Source organism: Apodemus sylvaticus, chromosome 1 (genome assembly GCF_947179515.1).
Source record: "Apodemus sylvaticus chromosome 1, mApoSyl1.1, whole genome shotgun sequence".
Lineage (NCBI taxonomy): Eukaryota > Metazoa > Chordata > Mammalia > Rodentia > Muridae > Apodemus > Apodemus sylvaticus.
Window position 1 is genome coordinate 164533244 of NC_067472.1, and position 22507 is coordinate 164555750.

The following is a 22507-nucleotide window of genomic DNA, read 5'->3' on the forward strand; positions in this document are numbered from 1 at the left end:
GTCTAAACCAAAGAATCATAGTGTATAGTCACCACAGCAAATATCGTGCATGCAGAATTACTAAGGTCTTATATAGGGACAATTACCAGCCACGAGTGGCACATTTTCATATGAGCCCATTATCAATTAGCATTATAGAGAACAATGCTTGTGGCATCTCCTGAAGGAACACCTTGGGGACAGAGGCTATCTTTTTCCTTGTAGCACAAGACCCAATATAGAATGCCAGTATTCAGCACATGTGTTTGAACAAAAACAGCCCTGCAAGACTGTTCTGCTTGTGCTTGCATTCATAGTTTTGCAGTTCACTGCTTCTCTAGGCCTCTATCTCCTGCTCCTTCTACACCATCGGTTTCTCGTGACCATTGCGGTTTTATATTGCTCTTCAATGTTATACAAACACTATTCATGAGAGCCCACATTTTATGTCTAGCTTCTCAAATGGAAGAAAATATGATCAGTGGAGGGGAATATTTTGTTTCCAACAACATAACAAGCAGAAGGTTGAGCTTAGAACCAAGCAAGCCAAGTATCACCCGTCTGTGGTTCCTGTTTAGGAGCCTGAAGCAAGGGGACTGCATGAGGCCAGTTTGCAGGCCAGCCTGGACTACACAGCCAGCTCTGGATGAGTGCCATCATCATATCCAACACCCAAAGCATTTCAGAAAGGAAGTGGATATGAACTGTTGCAGATCTTCAAACAGAATCCACTAAAACTCCTGGGAGAGGATGATCGAGTTCCAAAGATATTCAGACAGATGACAGGCACAGGATTTACTTTCTTTCCTCTCCCTCCCCACCCCATCTCCTTTTAGAAAGGTCTTTACTATGTAGACCAGACTGGCCTTGAACCCACAGAGATCCACTGGCCTCTGCCTCCCTACCATTCTGGGCTTAGGATCTTCTTTACATGCTTTTGCCTATGAAGACTAATCTCTTGTGCTTAAGGACAAATTATTTATGACTATTTAAATCCAGATGGAGTAAATGCCATCTATGAGGCCACAAAGGCCGAAATCCCTATAAGCAAATCGATGTGTTAAAAATGAAATAAACATAAAAAATTCTTTCTCTGAAAACATGGTCTTAGCTGCATGAGATAGCATGGAATCATAACGTCAGCACTCAGGGTTGAGGCGCGAGACTCTGAGCTGGAACCTAGTCTTCTTAGTGAAATGCAGCTAGCATGGACAACAAAGCAAGAGCCTGTCTAAAGACCAGCAAATGCAGCCCAGCAGGATAGTGTAAGGGAACAACTGGATCACAAAGTAAGCATTGTCCATGTGCCAGGCACAGCAGAACATGTGTTCATGTGTTATATCAAATAGTGCCTTGGAAGGTGTTTAGTGGTATCACTTCCACTTATGAAAAGCTCAAAGTAAATGGGCCCAAAATGTGTAGCAGCTTAAGTTCTGCTCAGAAGCACAGCATTACTGTAGCTAGCTCCTTTGTGAAAACAGAAAGATGGACTGACTCACTTCTGTAAACATTAGAAACTACACTGTGATTTATCTGGTTTCTGCAACAGAAACTTAGATTTCAATTCTTGAGTCATCCTTCCATGAAGACTGATGCTTTTGTCAATACCCACATTCATGTGAGATGTCTGAAGATACCAGGCATGCTGTAGCATTGACAGATTTGAGGGCCAGTATTTACAATGGTTTCTGTGCAGCAGATCTGAATGGGTAAGATTATTTTTCCCATAGGTTATCACAGAGGAAAACACCTGATCAAACTCTTTCACCATCACAATCCAGCACTGCCCACAGGTGGCCTGGGGGATGGGGCAGGGCAGCGGCTTTCTGACATACTAAGATGGAGCCTGCTACTACTGACTATTGGATAAATACTCCACCCTTACACTGTGTTTGAGCCTGTGTGTGAATACTCTGATATTCCTTAGTCCCAGTGTGACCTCGTCCCACCTACAGTCAAAGTAGCAGCTTTCACCACAGGCTGTTTCAGAGCAAATGATGCCGTGATGCCTCTAGAAATACAGGTTCTTTAATGTGAAAGGTGAAATGTGGCCCGAAGAACTCTACTGCGATTCCATACACATCAGTGTCAGCTCCAGAGCCACCTGTCTTGTGGACCTTTGCATTCTCTCTGATGATGTGTAAACAGCCAGTTAAACACTCTGGGCTATTCCCCCATCATTTTAGTCAAAGACAACACGTGGCAGAGCTAATATGATGCAGGAAAGATACCCGACCTTTCAAAATTAAGATTTGTTCGTCATAGTTTTTCCAGGAGAAAATGTAAAAGCAGAGATGAACTCAGTGACTTCAACAGTAGAACTGCAGATGAAGTGAGAGACTTTAACAATGTACCGTGCTGGGTGCCAGAGTGTCAGAGTCAAGCCCCACTCTCCTGGCTCCTTAAGAAGACCACAAATAAATATAATTTAGCAAGATGCTACGATACAGAAGCATGTGAGGGATAAAGAATGGAAAAATGGCCACTGGCCAGGCTTGCTTAGGGCAGAGAAATCACCTACACTTTGGTATTTCCTGTTCCCGGGGACTCTGCTTACTCCAACATTCAGCTATTGCATTATATCTGCACACAATGCTGCCTAAATAGACTTGCCAATAAGAAACTTTCAGAGTCCAACTCACCTATCAATGGCAATATTTATAAGCTTTGTCAAACAATGTCAACATCATCGGAGAAACAGTTTCAAAATAGCTTTCCACAAAATGGTTATGATTTAACTAGTGTGTTGAGACCAGAAGAGACACAAGCTGCAGTTGGCAAAGCACAGGACAGCAATCCCCTTACACAGGTCAAAAGGCACCTATCAGCAGCCAAGCTTCGGACCCTTGCCTCTCAGTCTGTTCTCCTGGTTCTGTCTCAGTGCTGCAGTCCTGCAGGCGTCACCCGAGGAAGCTGTCTGTGACTATCTGCCTTCTGGCTCTGAGGCTTTATGCCTCCTTTCCTTCATCCCCATTTCTGATGTCATCCTCTTGATTTCATCTCAAGTTACTTTCTGGGTGTGTTCAGTTTCCCACCAACTCCTCTTAAACCGGTCAATCATGGTCATTTCTTGGCTATGCTAATGGGCTAGCCTATCCACCAGCTGTCTGCATCCACTCTAGTTCCTTCAGGTCCATATTCTAGTAAAGTTCTTTTCCAAGTGCCACTCTGACCATATCCCTTGGCTGACAGAGCATCTTAATCACTTCTCATTTCAGCAAGAGGAAAGCACAATGCAGCAGATGGATCTAGAAGGCTCTCTACCTCTGTAAACACAATGGTCTACATGTTCAAGCTATTCATGTTCTAGAATTCTTTCCTGAAAATTAACACATTGTTTCTTTGCCTGCGCAGTCCTCTGGGGCATACCTAGCTGCACTGAGTGTCCTGCTATCCTTTGCAGACCTCCATTATCCCATCACCTCTCCACTCCCCATCACCTTCACCAGAGCTGCTTGCTGAGCAGGAAGCATACAGGCTAGAGAGCCATCCACACCCATCTTCTCTGCCCACTGAGAAGCTCTGACCCCAGCTTCTCTAAGCAGCCTGCTATCCCAATGGACCCCCATTTTCCTGCCACCTCTCAGCCACCTTCATCAAGCCTGCTGATCTGTAACCATATAGCTCAAGGATACCCATCAGAGGCCTGCTACACCAGGATCATCTAGATTAGGCCCCCTCCCAATACTACAGCAGGAACATCCAGGGACATAAATCCTTATGGCTAAAGGCCCTCAAAAGAACACAATCAACAAAAAATGAGGGCACAGCTACCCTACTACAGCAAGCCCTAGATATCCTAACACAACCAAAGCACAAGAAAATGGCCTTAAATCCAATCTTAAAAAGATGATAGAGGCCTTTAAGGAGGAAATGAATAAATCCAGCAAAGAAGTACAAGAAAAGCCTGCAATCCCAGCACTTGGGAGGCAGAGGCAGGCAGATTTCTGAGTTCGAGGCCAGCCTGGTATACAGAGTGAGTTCCAGGATGGCCAGGGCTACACAGAGAAACCCTGTCTCAAAAAAGCCAAATCCAAAAAAAAAGTACAAGAAAATATAATCAAACAGGTAGAGGGCATCAAAGAGGAAACAAATAAATCCCTTTGAGAAATACAGGAAAATAAAATTAAACAGGTGAAGGAAATAAATAAAACTGTTCAAGATCTGAAAGTGGAAACAGAAGCAACAAGGAAAACACAAAGTGAGGAAATCCTGGAGATACAAAACCTAGGGAAGAGAACAGGAACAATAGATGCAAGTATGACCAACAGAATGCAGGGGTGAAGAGAGAATCTTAGGTGTAGAAGAAACAATATTAGAAACTGATACATAGTCAAAGAAAAGGTTAAATCTAAAAAATTTCTGACATAAAACATTCAGGAAATCGGGGATACAATAAGACAACTAAAGGAGATGAAGGGGCTACAAACTGGAAAGGAAGAAGTCAAAATATCCCTTTGTGCAGATGATATGATAGTATATATATATAAGCAACCCCCAAAATTCTACCAGAAAACTCCTAGAGCTGATAAACACCTTCAGCGAAGTGGCTGGATAAAAAAACTAACTTTAAAAAAAAGTCAGTAGCCCTCCTTTAATCAAATGATGAATGGGCAGAGAAAGAAATTAGTGTAACGCCAACCAGACAAGTGAAAGAAAGAGACCAGAACTTCAAGTCGCTGAAGAAAGAAACTGAGGAAGATATCAGAAGATGGAAAAAGCTCAAATTGCGCATGGTTCTGTGGGATTAACATAGTGAAAATGGCCATCTTACTAAAAGCAATTACAGATTTAGTGCAATTCCCATAATTAAGGAAATGCAAATCGAAACGACTCTGAGATTCTATCTGGTACCTGCCAGAATGGCTAAGATCAAAAAGTCAAATGATAGCTCATATTGTCAAGGATGTGGAGCAAGGGCGCACTCTTCCACTACTAGTGGGAGTACAAACTTTTATAACCACTTTGAAAATCAATATGGTGGTTTTTCAATAACTGGAAATAGTTCTACCTTAAGACCCAGCTGTAACTCCTGGGCCTATACCCAAAAGATGCCCCACTACACCACAGAGACATTTGCTCAACTCTGTTCAAAGTAGCTTCATTCCTAATAGGCAAAGACTGGAAAGAACCAAATATCCCTCAACTAAAGAATGGATAAAGAAAATGTAGCTAAAACCAAAATCATCGTGAATTTTCAGGCAGATGGATGGAACTTGAAAATACCCTCTTGAGTGAGGTAACCCTGTCCCCAAAGGACATGCGTGGTATGTACTCACTCACAAGTGAATATTAGCCATAAAGTACAGGAGAGCCACACTACACTCCATGGGTCCAAAGGAGCTAAACAAAGAGGAAGGCCCAAGCAAGGATGCTTGAATCTCACCTAGAAGGTAGGAATAAAATGTTAGTTCTCTCCCTTAGGAGGCAGATGGAGGGAGAGAACTGTGTGGGAGAGAGGAACAGGGAGGTGAATGGGGGGAGCGTTTCAGGATCTGATATGGGGACAGACAGGACATGACTAGATGACCATGAGAAGGAAAGGAAATCTGCAGATGGTGGAGGTGGGGAAGGTGGAGGTCATCTCGAGGACATGGTAGATACCTGGGATAGGGCAGGCTCCTAAGAGTCAAAGGAAACAATCTTAGCTGAGATTCACAGTAGGGGTGGGGGTAATATGGACCCAAAGAAGCCATTTCCTGAAGCCAGGCAGGAGCCCCAGTAGAGCCATAGGAACATCAACCCACCCATAAATCTTTCGATCCACATTTTATCCTGCTTACAAGAAATGCAGGGACTGGATATGGAGCAGAGACTGAGGCCAACAAATAAGTGGCCCAACTACAGACCCAGTCCATGGGCAAGCACCAATCCCTGGCTGTTCTCTGAGAGGCTCCACCCATCAGCTGATTCAGACAGATGCTAAGATCCATAGCCAAACACTGGGTGCAGCTTGGGGACTCTTGGGGAAGAGTCAGGGGAAGGATTGAGGGGAAGGAAGGGGATTGGAACTCCACAGGAAGACCAACAGTCAACTGCCCTGGGACCTTGGGGGCTCTCAGAGTGAACCACCAACCAAAAAGCATACACAGGGTGGACCTAGGCCTCCTGCACATATATAGCAGATGCTCAGCTTGATCTTTATGTGAATCCTGAACAACTACAACAGGGGGCTAGCCCTAAAGCTGAATCCATTCCTCTAACATGGCTGTCTTGTCTGGTGTCAGTGGGAAAAGAAGCACCTAGCCCTGCAGAGACTTGATATGCCAGGGTGGGGGGAAACCCAAGGAAAACCTCCATTCTCTCAGAGGAAAAGAAAAGGGGGAATGGGGAGAGGGATTGTGGGAGGGGCAGACCAGGAAGGGGGACAGCAATCAGGATGCAAAGTGAATAAAAAAAATTAACACATTACCCCTACACATTAATGGGGTTGAGCAGAAGCTATTTCTATACATGCATATAATGTACACTAATGAAATGGAACTGATCCCTGATGGGGAACTTCTCTCCCATTTTCCTTCCACCAAGTCCCTTGGTGTTAAAAATTATGTTAATTTAGCCCAAAACTTACAGAATGAAACTTTGTCCTCCGTGTTTACCCTGTTCTGAGGTGAACTTTATTCTCATGGGACTCACGTGTGTGTTGGCCATACCTATTGTCTTCATTGCTATGTTCTTATGACATTTATTTACCCTAAGTTCTGTTAAGTGCTTGGATTGTTCTGCAGTTTGAAGCAACAAGAAGACTGTAATAAATATCCTTACACATGCATAGGAATGCACGTCTGCTGTGACCTATGCAACTTTTACAGCTATAGAGGTTGACGAGTTTATAGAAATAGGCCTTTCTATTTCTATATGATGAGATAACTCAGTGGGTAAAGGTATTTTTGGTCAAGCCTGATAACCTGAACCCAATCTCCAGAAACCTCACAGTGAAGGAGAGTCAACTTTTACAGTTGTTCTCTGATGTCTTGTGAAAGTAGACAAACATCACAAAACAAGTGAAAATGCAAACAGCGTTCTCCCTGCCTTTGTTTTGTTATCCATACTTCTCAAAATGCTGCAGGGCACAGCCCAATGAGAACCTTGAGGACATTCTGCTATATATATATGTTCAAATACAAATACCATTATAGAACCTTCTGGCAACTAGCACCCAACATCAACTAGTATTTGGCAAGTTACTTCTATACACACCCTTTTCCATTTTTGCGCTTATCTATTTGGAAGCAAGTGCCTCACAACATGCCTCTCTAAACAGGGCATGTTAGGTAATGACAGTGTCATTCCACATTCCACCAAATTCTCAGCAATTCTCTGGTGTTATCTAATATTTGTGGTGTAAATTCAATTATCTGATTCTTCCAGTAATGGCTGTGAACACAGAACTACCTTTTCGGCTCACTAGATACCTGATGCCCCTAGCTCTTAGCACAGGTCCGTACCTCAGAACGATGCTTAGGAACAGATGACAGGAACACAGGAGGAGCAGAGACAAGAGTCAGGCTCAAGCCCAATGGATGGCATGGTCATCCTGACAAGGAGCCTAACTACAGCAGAGGAGTCCATGAGAGCCACTCTCCCCCATAACATAAACAGTCGTTAAGGCAGCCTGTAACAACATCTGCCAGCTGTCTCCCTGAAATCTATCACGCAAGTTTAAGACAAATCTGACCATTTCTAGGCAGCACAGATGTGCTTTAATAATTAGTTTGTTTCACTGATTAGCTTTGCAAGGTCAAAATTAGGTCAGTCTATACCATGGAGTGCCAAGTGCTGATTTACCACCAGGGAATGAGTTTGGAATTACCTGGTTACCACCATTGGATTTGTCAAAAGTCCTGAAGAAAAAAGATTTGAAGAACAACTGCAAAGAAATGGGCTCCTTCCTCAAGCCATTAGAAAAATGGAAAGCTTGATTAAAAAATAAAACAAAATAAAGTACTCCGACTATGGAATCACTGAGGTTTGATTGTAAACATTTTAAAGTTTATTCTCATAGCAGTGTTATTTCCTTTGCGAGACTGAACAGCTTGAAGGCTTGTCTTGACTCAGTACCAAGGTCAAAACTTGTACTCTTAAAATAGCTTCCAGCTACTTAATAGGCACATCATGGAGAACTAAACTAGGCGGTAACATGACTTTTAGCTCCTGCTTATCCTGCTTCATGTACTCTGATTTCTTTTAACCTTTAAACTAAATCTCTAGACGTAGAGGCGGATTTCTGGCAGACCCTTTCTGATTAGGCCTTAGGAGACCTTCAATTCTGCCTAGCCACGCCGACCACTCAGCTTTCATTAAGATCACAGCTGAGGAGAATCCAGTGCAACACTTCCTCCAGGCAGCCTCCCTACCTGCTGAGCCCCAACCTTTGAGGCTACAACCCTGGGAACCTGTCAGTACTGCTCCTAAGAGAAGGAACAGAACAAGGCACTCAGGGGAGGGAAGCAGAGGACGATGCCAGCAACACTGACCTTGAACTTACCTCTGGATCCTGGGGTAAGGAACTAACCGAGTGAGAACCAAGGATGTCTTGTTTGGACATTTCATAAGCACTAAGCATGTTTTAAAAGGGCAACCTCTTCAGAAAATGAATTTACATATGAATGGCATATAAGATATGTCTGAAATAACTAGTGGGAAAAAAACCTAATAAATAACTAATGAAAAAACAGAAAGGAACCCTGGATGCTAAGTCTAAACTATTTTCAGAGAGGTATGTTTCTATATCACAAAGAAACAGACCAGCACTGGCTTCTGAGCTGAGGACAAATGCTGGGGACCCAGATCTGGGTCTCTTGGGAAAAAAGGCAGGGCCTGTGTTCTCTGTAAACAAGTCCTCACTGTCACTGTCAGGCACAGGATGTAATTGTGTGGTTCCTAGCAGTACTCAGACTCCAGGGCTCAAACCATGTGTCACCACAATTCACTCCCACAAGAAAGACCTTCACCATTACGTTCTCCATGTCTCACAAGCTCTTCCAAGACATATGTTAGTAACAGACCTTTGTTTAGGTCTTTTAGCCTATTTATAAGTAACAAGCTTATTAACTAGCTCAGAGAAAACTTTCTCCACAACAGAGGGCTGCTGGGTGTGGTCACACACTCCCGTACTCTGGTACCTGAGAGGTAACACAGGACTACTACAAGTTCAAAGCCAGCCTGGACTCTTAGTAAGACTCTGACTCATGAAAAGGAGTGAGAGAGCAAGAGGGAGAAACAGGGAGGTCAAGCAGTGCTCAGCCTTCAGGGAGCACTCTGAAGCTCACACTTGCCCTGCCTACCAACTCTTCAACAGTCCAATCCTGATAGGGACTTTTCTCTGGATGTAACCTCATCCTAGTGACACCCTGCCCACTCTGCCTCTGCATCCCTTCCACGGGTGCTGGTCAGATGTCTGTCAGGGCAGCAAATAGTCAACCTGGCCTTATTCTACTATATATAGTAACTATCATAATTTTTTCACTTACATTTTTTATTTATGTGTGTGTGTCTGTGTATGATATTTGCACATATATGAGTATTCACATGTGAGGTGTGAATGGGTACCCAAAGATGCCAGAAGAAGACGTTGGTTCTCTTGGAGCTGGAGTTACGGAGAGCTGCCATGTAAGTGCTAGGAACAGAACTCAGGTCCTCTGCAAGAGTAGTAAGTACTCTGAATCCCTGAGCTCCTTTTCTAATTCGCTAATAATTGTATTAAGTACGAAATAGAATTGGGAAACTTCTAAGAAAAGCAAGAGAAACATAGGGCTGGCTTAGAGATGCAACAAATATAGAACTTAAAAATGATTATAAACATGGTCAAAAAGGGACTGAAGAGATGTTAGGAGCAGCATCACCAGTGAAGAGCACTGCTATTCTAGAGGTTTTGAGTTCAAGTCCCAACAACCACATGGTGGCTTACAACCATCTGTAATGGGACCTGATGTCCTCTTCTGGTGTGTATAAAGACAGAGCATTCATTCATATATATCTTGATTAAAGAGAAAAAAAATTAAAATTAGTGCTTAAAAAAATTGGTTTTGTTTGAGGGAGATCTCATACCAGGCTAGGCAAGGCTCAATCTTGCTGTAATACTCCTGCCTCAGTCTCCAAAGTGCTGAGATTAGAGGCACATGCACCATGCCTTGCTGAGATGTTCTTGGCTTCACTATAGCTTAAAATTTGACTTTCTACTTTAATGAGAGACTTTGTCTCAAGGAAGTATGAAGGCAAGTGAGGAAGACACACACACACACACACACACACACACACACACACACACACACACCATATATAAAGAATAAAAACAAACAGCAAGAAACTAGAATTCACAAGAGGAAGCTACTTGTTTTAGTTTTATACTCAACAAACTTTAGTAAATTAAAATTGCTTAGACATGTTCAATCTTTGTGCATATGTGAGCAAGAGAGGGGGTTGTGCAAAGAAAATGTGTCCACTCATGGAAGGTTCTAACCACCCTGAGTCCTATCAGCCTGTACCACACATGCTATGGAAATTAAATCCAAGGGGTATTCTTGTTATTTTGATAAATCCAATTTTCTCTAGTTTTTTTAATTAGACCACAAATTTGGAATCTCATTAGGAGACAAATGGTTGTGCATATATTTAAACATGCTTAACTTCTTAGAAACTGTCTATCTTGTCACTATACAGTCTAGTTTCAGAATGAGAAATCCATAGACTTGGTTCCTTTTACTTAAAAACAAGAAACAAACTCCTGCTCTTACTCCCCAGGCTGCTCCTCAGGCCTCCACCTCCACCAACACTGGTCACCAGCATTGCCTGTCACTGGCTCTGCCCATCACCAGGGCTGTCACCAGGTCACCAGCTCTGTCTGTCACCAGCACTGCCCAAATAGAAGCGGAACAATTCTAATCAGATACCCATACTCTGAAATGTCTGCACTGTATTATTCTTCACGAGCACCAGGGCTGCCTCAGAAACTGTTTGTACAACAGCTGCAGACCTCAGAGGGGTAATGCAGACACAAAGGGTGAGGCAGGTTGTACATGACAAAGCTCACGAGGAGCATTAGGTAGGAATATCTTCCTCTTGTCAGGCTCCTGATCACATGAGCATGTTATAAAGGAACAGGTTTGTTGGAAAGGCACATCAGATGCTTAACCAAACATCTCGGTCCTCTCCAAGAGACAGGATTTAAAAACTCAAAGATCTATTTTTTTTAAAGGACTTTCTTATTATTATATGAGGGTAGGTCAGGGGGCAACTTGAGAAATCAATCTCACCTTTCACTTTTATGAGTTCTGAGAATTGAGCCGTTAACCAGTGAAACCATTACTCTAGCCCAGAATTTCCTTTGTATTTGCTGCAAAGGAGAGATGCATGGCCTACTTCCTCAGCTAAATCTAGCTCTGTTGTGGTTTGACTGCACAAAGATTCTCTGTTCAACAGCTGCTAGACCACTGGTTCACCATGTCTAGAGTGCAATGCATTTCACCTGTTTCAGATGCATGTGTAATATGGGTTCCTGCGGGCCTGCATTGTCTTAATTGTTAAGGCTTCCTCATGTTCTCATGGTGAGTTGGACAATCCCACTAAGGAACCAGACTCTTTAGGGATCAGGGGAAATGTAGAGCATTTTGTGCATGCAAAACCTGGCAGCGGTTTCCACTCCTGCAGGACAATGCAGCATCCTAGACCAAGCCAACCACATGATGACAACTGAGTATCAGAATGCTCCATGCTCACGTGCTCAAGGACTGTCACCCTCCTGCCAGCACTGGAAGATTATCAGAAGTTCTGTGATGAGACTTTCTCAGAGGCATTAACATTCAGTACTACATAGGAATACCTGCCTTTTGGTTGAAACTTTTCACAATTCCCTGATAGCTTGGGCTTACATGGCCTGAATTCCTCCACACAAGTATGCTGTTCCTACAGAGATAGAACTAGGCTACACAGTGAGACTCCGTCTCGATAAACAAATAGACCTACATCCAGGTCAAACGTGTATTTGGATCCGCCCGTCATTTTTGTCTAAATTAGGTGTGGGGACTTATTGGGAGGCATACAGTAAGAACTTTTGTTTTTGAAGATAAAATAGAAAGTTCTCCATTGAGTATGATAGATAATATCCAAAAAAGGAAAAGAAAAATAAAAAACCAAGATTGCCCATGTCTGTCTACTAAGTAAACTAACTGTAGGAAACACCCGTCTAGCCGTCCTCCACCTCCTGAGGGCTAGGATTTCAGGCACACATCACCATACCAAGCTGCAGGGACTTTTCTGAATTCTACTCATCTATTAAGCAGATCTGTCCACTGATAGCAAAGGCAAAGACAGACTGTCAATGGCAATAGCTGTTTTCATTTATCACAAGCTTGGTAATTAATTCATTACTCTGCCAATCAACTACCCTGCCAATGAGATCTGTGGAAGTGGAAGGGTCAGCTTACCGTGCACATGGCCGCCTTTGTGGTTCTCAGGGTAAAATCTGAAGAAAACTCCAAGTCTGAGATAGATGTCGTGTGGCAGTCTATATGCTTCCCATCGGAAAGGAGAAAGAAAAAGATCAGTAGACAGGAAGAGCAAAGCCTGGCTGACACAAGACAGCTGCAAACCAGTGTTTCCTAACTTCTAATCAGACACCATTCCAAGGATGCTTTCCAAGCTAAAGGAAATATTAACAGTTAATGTTTCTCTACAGCAAGTTGGTATCTCCTACTTTGATTTCCTGTAAGCAATATCTCTGAAACTACACCTTAATGTGTCTGATATTTTGCTGACATGCTGAAGACTTCCAAATTTAAAACCTAGTGTTCTGTGCTTGACCCAAGATCATCTTGCATACTATCACAACACACCTCCCACATCTGTGCTTCCGGTTATGACATTAATCTTCTTAGAGAAAATGGTAACTTGAAAACACATGCTGGTAAAGGGAAAGACTGTCAGGAAAAATACATCTCTCAATGTATTTAAAGGTGTTTCTTGAATAGCAAGAAAAGCCACAATAATTCAAACCAAACAGCAAAACTGGGGATTCATCTTCGAAATAAACAGCCCGTTTCTTTGTGTTCCTTACTGGCTCAAGTTCTCCAAGTCACTTTGGGAAGGGGTGGCTAGTGATAGAATTTATAGTCCTAGCCTGGGACATTACCCTCTTAACAATAGTTGAAATATTTTAAAGAAAGTTACAGTGTAGGGGCTTTTAGGTTTAGGAAGAATGGGAATAAACAACACTGAACAGGCAAGTTTGATATCACAGAGCATCCACTAAACACATTGGAGTTTCAGTCTTAAACCAGCTCCCTCAACTACTCACAGTAGTTTACGGGATCAAGCAAAGTCAGCCCTCCCTACCCTGCTTCCTCCAGCTCTGCAACAGGGCCAAGGTGGCAGTAACTGTTCCCCTCTGCTCTGACTCAAACAGCTCCACATGCCTCTTCCTACCAGGGTACTGGAGTGTGAAGCAGGCCCATAGTGGCCATCAGTGCACCAGGGCACCCAGCAGCTCCACAGTTAATCAGGCTTGCTTGCTGAGGAGTCTCCTTTATGCAGAGAATAGCTATATAGTACAAAAGGAATGAGACACTGCCCTAAAACTTCACACACTTCATTCTGTGTAACTCCTCCTGCCAAGCTATGGTGAGCCCATGGAAAATCAACAGTCACAGTAAATCCATAGGTTAACACGACAAAAATAAAACACAGAAGGACTTAATGAGGATATTTCAACATAGTAGCCATGTAGTTTCAGGTACGTTCATGCTAACTGATCTAATGAGGCTGGAAGAAGTCTGAGTAAGAACTTAGACAGTGGAATATAAGAGGAATAATGATCTGTGAGAAGGCAGCTTGGTGTCAGGCAGCAGTGATGCAGATGGAAGCACTGCAGATGCAGGCCTCCGGCCCAGGAGGCTGATAAATGGAGTAAGAAGTGATTTTAAGCAATGATGGCCTAGAAGCAAGTTTGAGCCTGTTTTAGAGTAAATTAAAATCAGAGGCCCACATGGAAAGTCAGTAAAAAGACATCCTCTACTGTGACCCCATGTCCTTGGATCAAAGAAACTGTGAACTAAAAGTATTGTATTTTTTTCTTTACCTGAACCAACTGTGTGCAGACATCTAGCTGCTCAAATGCCATAAACAATACTGTCTACTACTTGAACAGCACTCACGTTGTAGTAAATGTAAGTGAAGTAGGTGATAATGTAAAATGTACGGCAGGATGCATACAGGCCACATGCAGACACTTCCTCGCTTTGCATAAGGGTTTTCTGCACATATATGGACTGTGGCTTATGCAGGTAGTCCTAGCATCAAGCCCCACAGACACAGAGACAATGCTCACACACCTACCTTGATATCACAAGGGTCTGAAATAAGAGTCTTGTGATCTACAACTTCTACAACAGCTTCCGGTATAACTGCTTTCTTCATGCAGGACATGTTGAAGCCATAGACGTCATCCCAGAAGGCAATTCTATCAGCGTGCTTGCTCAAGTCACTCACGGCCACAAGGCTGATGGTGCAAATGTCAGGGTAGACTAGAACAAAGAAAGTGCCCATAGATGTAGTAACTTCTTTTCAATGAGAGTGTGGTTTTAAATGACTAAATGTAAATATCAAACCTATCTGCATGGACTACTTAGCAGGGAAAGATCAATGAAGACAAGAGACAGAGAGATGACTGAGTTACGCCAATGACTATAATCATGATGGTAAAGTCAGCATACAACAATAGGGATGAGCCTATTAAAATTACTAAAACAATCTTAAAACAAACATACTAATATTAAAGCTTAAAATATGACAACTAAAAACATCCCTCTAAATTGCTATTTCACATATTCCCCTAAAAGAGGAAAAACTATCCAAAAAGTATGTAGTGCCATGGGGGCGGGGGGGGGGGGGAATCACCCTAGAGTTTTATGGGCAGGTAGAGGAGCAGCAGCTCATCCTATACTTTTATTTAATATAAAATGATTATTAAGAATGTTGCAATCTAAATTAAACACTGTGGATACAAATCCCTATTCTCAAGAAATTTGTACTTATCTATTTATTTTGAGACAGGATCTCATGGCTTCTAAAGAGAAAGTACAAGGCATTGTGGATCACCCAGCAAAACCAACAAATTCAGACAAGGCTTTAGCAGGAGAAGCTGGTTACCATGTAAGAGTGGAAATCGGCCCCTAAGTGAGATGGAAAGAGTCATCTAACAGAGTGAGAAAATGCATCAGTTACCATTAAGGGTTGGACCTTGCATTCTAACTAGACAACAAAGCCATGAGGCTTGAAAGGGCTCTGCAAACCACTGTAGTGAACCGGACTTTATTTTAAGGATGGTTACGCAGGGAAAATTTTACCTAGAGTAGCACTGTGATCAGATTCTGGTTAACAACCATTTGAAGTGCTATGTGAAGAATGATTGGGAGGAAAACAGACAAGTTTAGAAATGTAATGATTTGGGTGGTGAAAACCAGGTCAGGCTATGGCATGAAGAGGAAATGGAACTGACACCAGCTGGGAGGCGGCACTCAGGAATGACCAGCTGAGATGAAGAGAGATCAGGAACAGTGCTTGGCTTTAGCAGTTGAGCAGACTGTCAGCTTTTACAGGGCATCAATATGGGCGTACCCAGGAAAATGAGTGTATTGCTTTGGACACCAATGAAAATGCAATGAGAAGATGGGTCTGAGACACAAAACTGAAAATGCCAAAGAGAATTATCTGGGTCTGCGGCACAAAACTGAAGACCACGGGCATGCAGATACAAACACAGAAGAAACCTACAAGACCCAGCACCAGATGTGTCACCAGTGCCAGAATTTATGGCATAAGAGAAATAGCAAAGGGGGCTGAGCAGAGAAGGAAGACAGCTAAGATAGCACTAAAGGGGCACTGGGGAATAATTCGGAACTAGAATAAATCCTGTGGGATAGTAAAAAAACAAGTTTACACATATGAAGACAGAGCTTCTCTTTCTTGTGACTTAACATGGAAATTAACTTAACTTGCAAATAGCTCAAGCACCAACTTGTAGGGAATTTATGAACACCCAGAAAAAAAAAAAAAGTCAAGTTACATGTTTCCATATCATCAGCTAGTCTTCAGACTTAAAGACCACCCTACCTCACTCTTAAAAACTGTATTATCCAAAGACAACAGTTCTAAGTTATCTTTAAAATCTGGCAGCAGAGCAGGACACGGGCCCTAATGCTGACTCACAGTCTGGCTTCGGAGTCATTCTCCAGGGCTATGCACAAGGCTGTGCTGGCTGCGCAAGGCCCCGCTCTCCTCCTCCTTTAGCATGGCATGCTCTCTGGCTAGCTCCATTCTAAATTCCTCAAAACTCTACTTTGCTGCTAGGCTCTGACCAACAACAGACCCACCACGGCACTACAGCTAGTTCTGAGCCACATCCGTAGCATGGGAAACAGTGAAGACAAAAATGGACCTTGAAGCAGCATTGGGTATCTGGCTAGCTTTACATTCCCTTTACAGGCCTTTGCATCACGGCTTCAGCTTTCTGCACTGTGGCCCTAGGAATATGGTAAGGCAAAGTCAGGCCAGCAAACATCTTTGGTAAAGTCACCACTTTAGATTTTGGAAGCCATTTGTTTTGTTGTTGAAATGACCACTTTCTGTGGTTATTATGAAAGCAGTACAGCTGTCTGTATTCAATAAAGCCTTGTCCACAAGACAGGTAGTGGGTCAGACCTAGAGATCCTGCCAGAGAAAAGAGGAGCGATTTCAGGGTTATTGACTGTCACTATTAGAGTACCACTGCTTTATAGGTCATGGGAACTAAACATATTGCAGCATTCATTATACATGAAGTGGATAGTCGAGTGATTTAGTATAGTTCACGAGGCTCTTTCTCAGACCATGATCAAAAACCCTCACTGCGTTGTGTTTTGGTTTTTTAACCCATCATTGGGTTGGCAAACCACAGCTCATATATCAATCAACCCAGTCTGCTTCCAGGGTTTATAAACTCACTCACTGTTAAGACCACTGCTCTAGCATGCTTACCCATCATCTACAGCTGTAGTGTGCTACACTGCCAGAGCTATAGAGAGGGCAGGGATAGGGACTGTCACACTGAAAATATAACCTGGACAGTTACCAAAAGCTATCAGATCTGCCACCCTCTCAAGCTGTGGTGTGCTAGGGACACTGTGGAGAACAAAGATGGCACCTTCCTAAGGAAAACTATAATGGACTCTAAGCTATGATTAGAAAAAAGCCAAGATCAGAATGTTGTTTCAAGAGCTGAAGCACTATGGGACTTTCGGGGAGGAACCAGGAAAGGGGAAATCATTTGAAATGTAAATAAAGAATATATTCAATTAAAAAAAAAGACAAAAAAGAGCTGAAACACAATTTTCAAGCTAACTATATTTCAAAGGTATCAAAATCCTATTTTTTTTAAAGTTTTTTTTTAAACTTTTGAACTTAAAAATGATTTTCTCAGCCAGGCTGTGGTGGCGCATGCCTTTAATCCTAGCGCTTGGGAGGTAGAGGCAGGTAGATTTCTGAGTTCGAGACCAGCCTGGTCTACAGAGTGAGTTCCAGGACAGCCAGGGCAACACAGAGAAACCCTGTCTTGAAAAAACAAAAACAAAACAAACAAAAAAAATTTTTCTCATCTCTCAGAAAGACATGAATATTTATAAAGACTTGCAATTGGTACTAGAAATCAGTAGTGTTCAGCATCCACCTCAGCACAGCTGCCTAAATCTTGGGCCAGTGCCAGAACCCCATGGCCCTTTACCTTCACATTCTCACACATTTGTCGCTTGTGGTTTTTATTTGTCAGATAGAAGCTATAATTGAATAATTATGCCTGCCTATAGGTGAAATAGGCCAAGTGCTGATTGGACAAAAGCAGCCAGTTATCAGACCATTTATAAATCCATGGCTTTGACATCTGTGTCCTTCTCGATTCACTGCCCAGAATTCATCTGTCACTGGAACGGCTCACAAGGCTCCCTAGGAAAGGCCTTACAAACCTCTGGGCCCTAAAGGAGTGTACAAGAATACAGTTCCCACAAAATGCAAGTATACAGGAGTCAAATCATCGTAAACACTTGCCAATTTATAGAGCAAGAGTAACTTAGAAATTAAATAGTCACTTGGGAACTGGAATTATTCCTCTATATTAACCTTAAAAAAGTGATTAGTTCCATTAGTTTAGGTAGACTTAATATGTAGCTAGAATATACTTTGAAAAACTTTTCATCTCTATGAAAAGACGAGAATTTTTTTTTTTCAGAAAAAAGTAAATGACATTATCAGGATATTTCTAGGAAACAAAACAAAACAAAACAAAACAAAAAAAAAAGAAAAGAAAAGAAAAAAAAAAGAAAGAAAAAAAAGAAGCCCACCAAAATAACAAATGTGGCGAAAAGTTGTAAAGATCAATTAGACGGGTAAGTATAGAGATAGCCCAGGAAATGCTAAGCCTCAGATCAGCCTCCATGGCATCTTGGGTACGTGTGACACTCCATGTGCTGGATGAAGGTGCCATGCTCAAACCCCTTTCACCATAGGCCAGTGCTGATCCTGTTTCCAGCAAGAACACAGGAGGAGACTTAATGCATACTGAAAAACCACGTCATACCAAGAACCTCATCAAGACTTTGAGATTTTCTACAGCGTGGCTATAATTATAATCTCCATTGTACAAAGGAGACTGAAGGTAGGGAAGGAAGAGTAATGTCAAGAGGAGCAGTCCTCATTAGCTAAGAATACAGCCAGGCAGCTAAGAAAGTCTTGAGGTCTGCCCACAGACACATGGACTTCCCACTGCATGCCAGCTCACTGCATCACTCTTCAAACACCAGAGTTCCACCCTTATAAGGCAAATGAGCACTTGATAGAAGGGAAAGGAAAAAGGGCACTACTAACAAAACTAAGTAAGCAAAGCAGAAATGTGGACCTGCTCGCTTTGCTAAGTGACAAATGACAGGACAGAAACAGCGAGTGAAAAGGGAACTGCCCAGAGGCACAGAGGAAGGATGTTCATGAGGTACCCTCTGATGTGCACAGGGCAGAAGCAGGCCTGTGCTCCTGCACACTGATCTACTGCCCCTAGGGAGGCGCGTGACAGAAGCTGGTTTTCTTCAGTCCACTGAATGCCAGGCTGGCAAGCTCTGGTAAAGGTGACAGTGTCATCTCCAGGTGCTGGCTGAAGGTGCTGTGCTCAGTGTAATGTGTCCCACAGGTAGCAGCCTCCACTCTGCAGCCCAGGTCCTGCAGAGCCCTCTTTCTGGCTGCATCACTTCCCACTTCTCATAGCAGTCCTGTCCTTTAATAAGTCCTTTTTTCCATTGACTGGGGTGATTTCAGGTTCTTGCAACAAGTTTTTTCACCTCACTGGCTATAAGGGGAAGCACTAAAAATAAACTCTTAGAGCAGGACTCTGCCTCTGGACTGTGTTCAAAGGCCTCTCCGATGAAGGCTGAGCATCCATATTTTAAAAGCCCCTTGTGACCCCTGTGACTGCTTGTTCCTGTAAAAAGAATCAGAAGCAGGGAGCTGGTATATCCTGTTCAGAACTGGATAAAAGCCTGGAAGAGCCCCAGATGCAGGGGGATTCTTAGAAGGAGGGGACCTGCCTTCACATTCCTGAACCGTGTAATGACAAGTCAAATAACAATCCCTTTCTAGCAATGAGGACTAAGCAGCCATCAACAGCTTTTCAGCTCTCTTCTGCTGCAAATTATTACAGTCTACTGATGATTTTGAGCAAATTCCGTAAGAACTACTTCTACATGCTATTAACAGAATACAATTTCAATCTCTTCTGCTCCTGGGCATGTCAGTTTTGATTTCCCACAGTAGGTGGCTGGGCTTCCTTACCTGAACTGACTCGCTTGGCCCTGTTGTAATTAGCAGCTATTTTACCTATAATCTTCTTCGAAAGCTGGCTAATATCTCATTCTTAGTCAAGTTCTAATCACTCATTAAGTCATTTGTATTTGAAAGGATGGTCCACTTCTTATTTTTATCAAAGGGTTACAGGGCTCAGCAAAACTACAGGACATAAGCCTAGATTAAAAATAATAATAATAATAATAAAGGAATTAGATGTTCTCTACCACCAGCAGGCAGCTGAGAAACAAGCCCAAGCTTGCACTTGCACAGACAGAGCTGCAAACCCAGGGCCTCAACACAAAGAGCCTCATCATTTCCTATCTGTTCTAGTCATCAGATCCTGGCTTAATTCCACATCTTTCTAAAGGAACGTGGAGGCCAAAGCTTGAGTGAGAAAGCCTACCTCAAAAAGCAGGGTGGAGAGAACTTGAGGAAGACACATCCAGATCTAACCCTGGTGTTCTCATTCTCTCCCGCCTCTCCCTCTCACCCTCCCTTTTTCTCTGAGTGGGATAAAGCTGCTATGATCCTGAAGACAGTCTTAAACCTCAGTGAAAGCACTGACACTTCGAGAAGGAAGTAGGAAGATCCTGTGTCCTCCACTTAAGCATGTGGAACCATGACAGAGATGGGGACCTTTCCTTGTCCCCATCCTTTTCTGGGAGCTGTCATTCATCCACTGATCTGTTAGAGAATAAGCTGATGATCGGAACTGGATGGTCTCCCCGCTTTATTGACTTTGCTTGAGTATAGTCTGTCACATGCTCTCAACTGTGTAAATCATTCTCTCCGGGCTTCCAAATTTAAGTTCTTCCCATAAGTCTAAGTGTGTGGAATCTATCTGATTCACTGGTTAAGTTACAATGTTCAATTTTTTGACAGAGTGCGCTGTTTGGGGAAGGACGGCTCAAAGGTTTTCGTATGTTGCCTAGGCTAGCCTTGAACTTCAAGGCCTAAGTATTCTTCTTGCCTCAGCCTTCTAAATGCTAGGACTACAAGGATGTACCGCTGAGCCTAGCTGAACCTTACTTCATTCTATCCCTTTAATGAAAGGTCTTCTATTTTCCTTTAATGAAAGGTCTTATATTGCCAGGGCTCGAACTCAAAATCAAATAATACCTTGAACTCCTGATCTTCCTGCTTCTAACTCCTAAGTGCAGGGGTTGTAAGTATAAGCCACTATACTTGGCTTTGTTTTGTTTTTAAATAATTATTTTAAAAATTTCTATTAAAAAGTTTCCTATATTGTAAAATGTTGTAGTTACACGTGTGGCTATATCAGATTTTCTATTTTCTTTGGCTTGTCTCCCATGACGGAACTAGTAACATCTGGTTTTATTACCCAGACTTGAGGATACACTTGGCACATGGCAGGGCACTTCCTCCTGGTTCTGCTGCCCCAGGGCCTTACTACTTTGATGGTTTCTTGTCCTTTCTTGTATACTTTTCCACATAAATCTCATAATCAGGTAAAACTGAAGACAACCCTATTGGTGCAGACATCAGTACTTAGAATCCTACTATAAAATTTTTAACATAAAAAAAAAAAGGAAAGCACAGTAATTCTCATCTACCTTTAACAATCAGTGGTTTGGGATTTCACCGTATTTTACAGTAAGTTTGGGTGAGCTGACAACTTCCGGCATTAAGTCTCTCTATCCAAGAACTGAGTATTTCTTTATATTGATTTAAATCTTCATGGGAGAGAGGAGGAGAAAGATGACTCAGATTTACATCATGGAGCCATTATGCTCATGTGGGCCTGCAGTACCCATTTCTTCCATAATGCAATCGTTCTTTCTAAAATTTTTGCATTACCAATTGCTTGGTAAGGATTCCTTCTGAAAAACATAGAGTAAAACTTTACAATACACATGAGCATCTGGTGGCAATAATGGTTCATTTCACATTGCTCATACTTTATTTCTTTTTCTCCTAATTATATTAACAAATAGCATTCCACAGCACTGCTCAGGCAGCTAAATGCCAATTCTTCTGACTACACCCTCAGATGATCCTAATGTTAATCAGTTATATAAAAATACGGACTGAGCTAGAATCATTAACCTCCCTTTTATCCCTCCAGCTGCCATGGCCCCATGACTGTGGGGGCCTAATGAATCTTACTGAGCACTCGATTTAAATGCATTAGCTGCTGTCAGTTCTTCAGTGAGATCAATGGACACACCACTGGGGAGGTGTGGAGGGGGGCGTCCCTAGAACCCCACAGCAAGAGTCAGATGTTTTAAACACATTTTAATAAGGGAAACAAGGTTTAGTGAAAAGAACATTAATATTGATTAAGTCAAGCAAATATGAGATAAAAAAACAAAAAAGAAAAAGGAATGCAGGCTTGGCTGCTTAATAGCATCATCTTCCTGGACACCTTTTGAGACTGTTCCCCAAATCTCAAAGGGCTGAGGTGAGGATTATTATAATATCAGCAAGGGTGATGGTAACGGCCACTAGAGAATTATCAATTGATATTATTTCCTTCAGTCATGAAAAGATCATAATAACCACAGACGTGCAACTGTTTCAGAGTAAATTCTCTCAAATTCTAGCCAGGTTCACAGCAGAGGTCAAGAACTAGTTTAAAGCGGCAGGGAATATATAATGATGCACCTTGAGAAAGAGAAGAACTCAGTGCTACTAGAGTGTTCCACTGTCT

General features: G+C 42.5%; 1 protein-coding gene across 1 annotated transcript in view; it reads right to left on the reverse strand.

Moving 5' to 3' along the window:
- The window catches only part of Prmt3 (protein arginine methyltransferase 3), an 85738-nt gene that overhangs the window by 20197 nt on the left and 43034 nt on the right, over positions 1–22507 (reverse strand). The window contains exons 12-13 of the mRNA XM_052161865.1: positions 14311–14498; positions 12405–12491 (exon numbers count right to left, since the gene is read on the reverse strand). Coding sequence (XP_052017825.1) covers positions 12405–12491; positions 14311–14498 — 275 coding nt within the window. The remainder of the gene's footprint in view (positions 1–12404; positions 12492–14310; positions 14499–22507) is intronic.